Consider the following 8,459-nt stretch of genomic DNA (forward strand, 5'->3'; position numbering starts at 1 on the left):
AGCCCTCAAACAGTCACTGATATTGAGACCATCATTTTAGAGTATTGCTGTTATTTAGCAGATGAGATGTCATGTCAAATTAGGTGAGCTTTTCAATTTGCATACTTGATTCTAAGCATGTGCTACTGTGATAACCCAACCTGGAAGCCACCAGGTCAGGGATCCACATGACCACCACTGCATCTGCTTAGAAAGGTACACAGTAGATTATTAGCAGTCTTCATTATTTGGGTACCTGGATTCAAGAATGTCAGGACTGTAAAAAGAGGCAACATCTGGATGATCTATAGCATGATAATAGCAATTTCTTCAAAAAATCACCTTTTTCCTCAGGACACCTGAATCTAAGATTCAGAATCTAAGAAAGCTTTATGCCACCACAGCTGCACTTACTAGGAACTGCAGATATGAGAAACTCTAAATACATATACACAACCTGCTGTGCCAAGGCGAGCTAATGGAAAGATTTAACTCACAGTCCCTGACGGGAAGAGTTGAGCTCAATTTAGATCACTCTTACAGCAGAGGAAGGTACCGTTAACACAGGCAGCAGTTGTTCTCCCTCTGCTCCGGGGATTTCAATACCATCTCTGTTTTGTGATACTTTCTTATGTTACCAAATTTCCTTTAAAACTCCTGCAGATGTAGGAAAGACACACATTTTAAAATGTCACTACATTTTATATGAATAATGACCTCCCATACGCTGCTAAACGTCTGTTTATAAAATTCATATTAAAAACATCCACTTACGTACAAGCAAAGCTTATGGAGGAAAGGCTTTATTTGCACTGAATTACATAGTGACAGTATTTCGAATTTTCTTTCTTACCAACTTGATACTGAAAATTTCCTAAAGAATTTCATGCACAAGCAAAAAAGTTTCAGAATATGTCCAAAATCCACTTTATGAACCATGCCTGCTACCATGATGACTTGGTTTCTGTCAATGATTTCTTTGTACCCACGCTGGAGTTTGTGATTCTGCACAAGAGATCTCTATGAAATCCTCCAGGAAAACAGTGCCATCTTTGAAGTACAAATTCAGATCTTCTAAATCCTAACGTGATTTTTAGTGACAAAAAAATAAATCACATACTAAGATGCTCCAGAAGCAAAAACACTTATTCCGTGAACACTGATTGAGCAAGATGAGCATGCCCAGCACTCATATTCAAGCTTCATTCTCCTCTTTGCTCCCCCCAACAAAAAAAAAATTAATTCCACATCCCTAGCAAGTCTTCAGCCACAGACAGTATTTACCATATTCCAACCCAATCTAAGGCTCGTAGATTTCCTTTATGAAACACACAATTCTCCCTTAAAAATACAGATTCCCTTCAGCGTGTCTGTCATGTAAAAGGAACTTTAATACAAGGTATGGGGTGTCATTTTGTTTGTTTGTTTTAATTCAAGAAATGTTGCTTCCTGCTGAATAGAAAGGTGACAAATAACTTGGAAGGGGGAAGGAGACTGCTGGATTCTATATGGAAAAAATGTCTCAGACGTGAAGAGAACTGAAAAGCAGAAAAACTGCCAGAATGTATCAACCAGTGCAAGTTATCAGAGGCAGCTGTCAAACAAAAGTGAAGGGACAAGGATGAGATAAAGGCAGAAATGAATTTATTTATACATCATTATTCCAGACATTCAATAATATTTCTTTGGAGAAAGCTTTATTACCCTAAAGCAGGGAAAGTAAGGATAATTTGAGATTGTTTTTTCCATCCACTGCTAGTCATGCAACTACTTCACCATGGATATTATACTTAAAAATTGTGCGTCACATCAGCGGATATTTTCTCCTTCATTTCAAGACCTTTTTAGCTATAATGGACCAATGGATGAATTTTTCAAAGTGCTAGTGTTGTGACAGTTAAGATGTATCCTGCTGCTGATTGATATTCAGAATGGCTCCTCTGTGAAAACAGGATTCTTTGAAATGGAAAAACAAAACATTAATCTTCTAATTAATACCAAGCTAAAATTAAGATGTGAAAGATGTCTATTCCCTTGACAGCTGATTGTGGCTTTTAGTTCACAGATACAGGCCTGAGCACATAAACCTTGAACCAGGCACAAATTCCCCTCTACTCCCATTCTTCGTCCACTAGAGACACCGCCACTGCATCTGCTATATCCCTACAACACATCTGCCCTCACCTTTAGTCTCTTTTTGCCCCCATAGAAACGATTTGACACTGGTGCATCAGGAGGACTGGTTTCAGAATACGTCTGCACAGCTCTCTCCAGCTGAAAAAGCTCAAGAAAATGCTCTGTGTCTCAGGCCAGACTGCTTCTACTCTGTAAGCCCTTCTGCAGGCCCCTCTCTCAGAAAGGGCATGGAAAACCCTGCAGCTGGGAATCAATCAGCTTCGTATCAGCATTCACTAGAGTGTGAACAGGACAAGCATGTGAAAGTGTTTCCATTGGCCCATATTATATTTGATACTAAACCCTAAATTTAAACATTTCTGCTTTTTTTTTTTATTTGCCAGTTAATTTTAGCACATTCTTTACCATGGCCCCAATGCCATCGAAGATATTATGTAATTCTGTTTCACACATAAATGCTGGGGTAGTTACCACCTTGTTTTTTGTATCCACATGAGCTTCGTAAAAGGGAGTTAAGGAAAACACAGCCTCACTTGCAGATGCTGTCTGCAAAACAAACCATCATTGACAAAACCTCACAACTCCACTATCCTACAGAAAAGCACCTCCAAATATATTATACCATCCAGCTGTAAGACAGCTGCAACCTATAATCCAAGATACTAGAAGCTATTTTTGCCAGAAATACAAACACTGCAAGAGCAATCTGTGGGAACACTCAGAAACACAAGAAAACCTACAAAATTTACTGACTGTAATAAAATGTCTGAGTACAGTCTGATTACAGCATTAGCCTTCAGGAAAAGAAACAAAAATCTCAAAGAGAATTGACCAGTTGTAACTCATGCCAGTTTTATGTGCAAATTCACTCAGCATTTACTGCATTACCGGGTGTCCAAGGGAGTTTTATGGCCATGACTGAGAATGACTTCTAACTACACAGCTGTGTACAGAAGACAATGTTTTCTAATTGTGCACTGTATTACATGCTATCTGCTACACACTGTGTATTCCCACTAAACTGTAGGTGGAAAAGCATAGATCCTGCATGTATTCATTACTGTAACGACACGTTACTAAACTGTCTCTCAGTTCTTCACTTCATCACTAAACATGAAAATTAACAGGAAAGGATATAGTTACTTCTTTCACACAATGCTTTCCTCCCAGTTCTTTAATGGCTCCTGCAGTCCCAGCATAAGGCCACTTGCCACCTTCCTCTTCTTCATGGCCCACGGTTACTTCAGCACCAGAGAGAACCTTTGCTGCCAACACTGGTGAAATGCAGCAAAGACTGCAACAAAAGGAATTGTAAGAGTGATTCTACAACGGCATTCTTTCAAAACTTGGTCATAATTGAAAAGATTCAAATGGACATGGTCTTAAAAATCTGAAAGACATCACAAGGTGACTTCCACTCAGCATTTTCTTAGCCTCTTCTTTGACAAACACCTACACACACACACATCTTGAAAAACACATTTAAAAAAATAAACTACAACTGATACAAAACAGAAGATGCTTTTTCTAGTTCCAACAATAACAGCTGCACATTTCCACAAAACATACTTTGTCTCCATGCTCACACTATCAAACAAATGCCCCTCCATACAACTAACATACGTACCCAATAGGTTTGCCTGCTTTGTGGAAGTCTTTCAAGACACGTTCAACTTCTCCGTTTACCTTGCAATCTTTCCCATCAACAGCAAAGGTAGATCTGCCACAACAAGAAACTTTATACATACCTCAGTATAAACCTACAAATAGAGATGCCTATCTGCCCTGAGACTGGCTCTCTAGGGTCATCACAAACTTAATAGCTTCTAAAAGGTGGTTGAAAAAGCCTGTACTTGACCATCAATGCTTTAGCCAAAATGACTCACTTCTAAGGCTTTGGTACATCAGAAAGTTCCTTACTTGACATAAACATCTAGAAACAAGAATTATCAAATCAGCTTTCTAGGGTTACTGAGAAGTGGAACAAAAATGTTTTCAAAGAAGAAAAATACGTAGGAAGAAAAGGGAAAAAACATTCAGGTTTCTCAAAGCCAAAAAAATGGCAGGTCAATAACAAGATAATCAGTATTCCACATGGCTAACACTTCCCCCCTCTCCCCCCCCCCCCTTTTTTTTTGAGCTAGCTGTTGTTTTATCATTACTAATGCAAGAGGGGACTTTTTGGTAGGCAGACATGAAGAAACAGAATAATAACACTAGGAACACCTGAAACTATTGAAGTTTTACCTTCGCTTCCCTCAGTCAGGCCCCAAAAGAATCACCACAAGGGTGGGGGGAAAAAGGACTTCTTGTGCATTATCTGAACTCCAGAATTCTCACCAACATTGTTCAGAAAATTTAAAACGTGACAATACCAAGAATTACGACTGGAAACCATCATGAACAGCACAACTTAACTCCAACAGTTTGAAAGGAGTTTTCCTTATTAAGTAGGGGTTACATATTTAGTAAATAAGGCCATTTATTGCTTCCTGATTTTATTGTGTGAATCACAGTTGATTATGAATAGTTGATCATGAATATTTAGTTGAGGAGTCTAACACTTAGTTGGCACTCACAAGTTTTTAGCAGCTCCAAATCCACCAGGGAATATCACAGCATCATGGTCTGCTGTAGTGAGCTTAGCCAGGCTTGCAATTTTACCACGAGCAATCCTTGCAGATTCCACTAAAACGTTCCTTGAAGAACCAGAAATAAAACAATTAGATGAATTAAGCATTTGCACACAGAAGAGCATAAAGAAAGTTTTGGCAGAGAAAGAGGAGGGGGAGGAAGGGAGGAAGCAAGAACAGTGGTACTCAATAACTGAAGCTATCGATGCTTCTGAAATACTACTGCTGGGAAACACAGGCATTAAGAGACTGTATATAATCAAGTCCAGAAAACTCGTTTAGTATTTTCTCTCCAATCAAAATACCAGCTAGCATAAAGCTACTAAAGCCAGTCAGCAAAGTGCTACAAGTGCAGTTACAGGCTGCTATGCCTGAAGAATGCCTAAGAGACTGAGGCTCAGCAGCCATGGAAAACATATTCAACATAGACTTTACCTTGACTCAGCTTCAGCTGGTTGCCCTTTACTGTGGTCAACGACATGCATCTGAGGAACATCTGGAGCATACATCTGAACCTCAGCTCCCCCACGACTAAGGTGTACCAGTATGCTACAAAAACGGAGATAAAACATGCTGAAAACCTTATAAGAGAGGCTTTATCTGACCCCTAAGTCTTGCTAAAAATATTCCACCACCTGATTTTGAAAGAAGAGGAAAAACACACATCCTACCAAAGCATACTGAGCACATAGCAGCAAAATCCCTGTATGCAACACCAAAGTGCAAAGCAGAACAGGAAGTCAGTTTGGAGGCAGGGTCAGGTAAGCTAGAGACAAGTTTCTTTTTTCAGTGCTCTCATGCAGGCAACCAGGAACAATAAAAAATTCCTTTCTCATTGCAAGTCCCCAGGTGTTATGGAAGAGTCCCACGATGAACATATGTATGTGTACATTTAATCTAGGTCTAGGGGAAACATCTCTTGGCAATTAACACTGAATTAATAATTTAATTCGAGTGTTAACAATTCTAGTGTTAGATTTAGAAATGAAGTCTTTACTTAACTCTCTTGAGATTGATTCTGGAACTCTGAATTTCTGTTTCTGAAGGAAAGACAGTCTCTCTCAAACTCACTGCTCTGGCATCGTGTGCATTGTGCTGCATCTCTGGACAATCACTGAGTACTGCAAGAACGCAGCCTGAGCTCCCAGTTATGCTGTGAGAAAACTGTGAAGCTTCATCATGCATCTTTCAGGGTAATTTTGATGGCCAGAGAGAGCAAAACTGAATTCCACAGACTGCTGTAATGTAAAGGAGACTTTTTTGGAGCCTACAGTTTCATAAAGCAACTTACGCTGAGGCCTCATGGATTTCTGTGCCATCATAGACACCACAACCAGACAGGACCTGCAGTGAGAAAATCAAGAGTGTATTTCAGGTGATACAAAACTTCCTACAGGATCTTTCACAAGCCTTGTAAGATTTAAAAAAAAGAAAAAAAACCCACCCAAACAACAACAAACCTGCCTCCACCATGCAAAAAAACCAACTTAGCAACAAGCTCTTTACTAAGCCAGTCAAAATCATACTGTTAGCACCGGTGTTGCCATTTGACATACTGCAGAACTGGCATTTCCTCTTTATAGCTACCCATCACAGACAGGTCTCAGAAATAACTAATATTTATTTATCGGCTTGTGCATTTATTCCTCAGAGTTAATAAACTGATATGATACCCTTAGGTATGTTTTTATTGTGCACACAATGGGTTATTCTCAGTGTCATGCATCTATTTATGAAGTGTCCATATCTGTGTGAAATACCTGCTCGTGCAGATGCACATCATCAACAGAAGTGGGACAGAAGTGCACTTCGAGGTGGCACTTAGGATAAACTATTTTACCTGCTGCTGTATTTTGTCTGAGGATCCACATCAGAGATGCGGAGATCAATAGCTAAATCACTGTTAACCCAATTATGCTATATTAGCCATACTTTTCCTTATTACCGTGGTAATACTACTTTGTTTATATACACTGGAGAATAAAAAGCACAAAGCAATCGGCTATCCTTGTGTGGGTGGAGAGAGTCTTTCACAAAGTAGAAGAAAGGAGAAAAAACATTTTTAAAAAACCCAGGGAAAAAAGTGATTATAAGAACAAAACAGAACCAAAAAAATCCAAAGGATTATCTAGTTCCTGAAATTATATATATGAACTCTTGTGGGTTTTTTTTGTTTGGTTGTTTGTTTTGAAAGAAAAAAATCCAGTTAAAGAGAGTCCATTTATTAACTTTGCTCTCTTCCCTCCTGGTTTTATCTCAGTTTTTAGAAGCTTGAAAGTTTTTAATCACAGACACATGAACAGAAACTCGCAACTGAAACTGTCTTGGTTAGAAACATTGGACTCAAAGGGGCTTTCAGATCACAACACCCAGTCCTCTGCTCTCACAGGCATGACATCCTACCATCACTTCACCAAATGAGTAAGATCCATGAATGTTCTTCTGTCCGTGTTAATCCTAACTACAATTTTGCTGCTCTGATATTAAGAGTTGCCTTCTACTTTCTAACTTTTTATGTTATCTTTAATTTAGACTGAATAAACATACAAGCAACTGTGCTAAAGTTATCTTCTATAAGCAACACTTTTTAAATGTTTTTGAAACTCACTGAAACCAAAGTACTAAACCACTATCCTCTTCTGTTATTTTAGTACCTGCTTGGTGACAAATCTGTCTTCTACCACAGTCAGAAATTTATGTTGCTAATGTCAACAGTAACATTTGTTTTCCACTCTCTCTTTAAAAAGCTGTGATTTGCTAAAATGACAGCATTCCTAGTAAGTTACCTTTTAGACATTTGGACCAGCATTCTGCCCATTCCCAAGCCAACTCTGCCCCAAACAGATTTCTTCATGCAGGTAATGCCTTCTTATTTCTTTACGTTTTATGTTGTCAAGACTAGGCAAAGCTCGAGCTTCAAAGACTGTCCATTGAGCTCCAAAACTGTGTATCCATTTGGGGTGCTACCTACACACTAGTTTTCCTTTGGCAACCTGTAGCTCCTCCACCTCCTCGCTTTCTTTTGTATTTTTAACATGCTCTACCTCCTTCCTGCAGAAGAGCATAACCCGGTTTAAATATTTTCCTGTATACTGTCAGTACCTCCCCCAATACACTATAAATGATTTCAAGTTCAGCTCTTTAGAACTCGACTCCAGGCCAGTAACAACTATACAGAAGGCAATTTTTACATGTTTCCCACTCCTCATCTGACTTCCTCCAAGTTACTCGAGTCTAAACAGCTTTATCTTCTCAATTTCAGCTTCTCCCAAGGCTTTCCAGCTGCCGCAGCTACCAGGCGAGTCTTTCCTCGGCCTGACGCCACGCCAAACCCTCCCACCTCCACCAGCCCCACCGCCGGAGCGAACCCAGCTGCAGAGGCGCCCTTCCGTCGGCACGGGGCTGAGGGTGGATGGAGACAGCCAGGCAGTAAAAAAAAAAAAAAAACCCTTTCTCCTCAGAGCTGCTGCGCTGCGCTGCCCCCCCCCCGGGTCCCGTCCCCCCGTCCCCCCGCAGCCCGCGGCCGCCGGGGCCTCCTCCCGGCGCGGCGCGGCGCGGCCGTTACTCACCACAGCGACGCGGGCGGCGCGGGGGCGCCGAGCGGAGCTGTGGAAGGAGGCGAGGCCGCCGGGCGCTGCCCGCCGCAGCGCGGCGCACAGGGCCGGCCCGCAGGAGGCCAGCATGGCCGCGGGCGGTGGGAGCGAGGGCGGA

At 40.9% G+C, this 8,459-nt stretch overlaps 1 protein-coding gene across 2 annotated transcripts; it reads right to left on the reverse strand.

Annotated features, from left to right (window-relative positions):
• Positions 1-1,606: 1,606 nt before the first annotated feature.
• On the reverse strand, positions 1,607-8,435 carry GATD3 (glutamine amidotransferase class 1 domain containing 3). Of its 2 annotated transcripts, XM_050895219.1 has the most exons (7): positions 8,318-8,435; positions 6,040-6,092; positions 5,184-5,297; positions 4,695-4,814; positions 3,743-3,835; positions 3,253-3,409; positions 1,607-2,616 (listed from the first exon to the last, which is right to left on the reverse strand). In XM_050895219.1, exons 1-7 carry the CDS (start codon positions 8,429-8,431, stop codon positions 2,488-2,490), a joined length of 780 nt encoding a protein of 259 aa, XP_050751176.1. In that variant the 5' UTR covers positions 8,432-8,435; the 3' UTR covers positions 1,607-2,487. The 2 variants fall into 2 exon arrangements, with proteins under 2 accessions (XP_050751176.1, XP_050751185.1); XM_050895228.1 differs by lacking the exon at positions 3,743-3,835.
• Between the last annotated feature and the right edge of the window lie 24 nt (positions 8,436-8,459).

The sequence above is a fragment of the Gymnogyps californianus genome, chromosome 1 (genome assembly GCF_018139145.2).
Source record: "Gymnogyps californianus isolate 813 chromosome 1, ASM1813914v2, whole genome shotgun sequence".
NCBI lineage: Eukaryota > Metazoa > Chordata > Aves > Accipitriformes > Cathartidae > Gymnogyps > Gymnogyps californianus.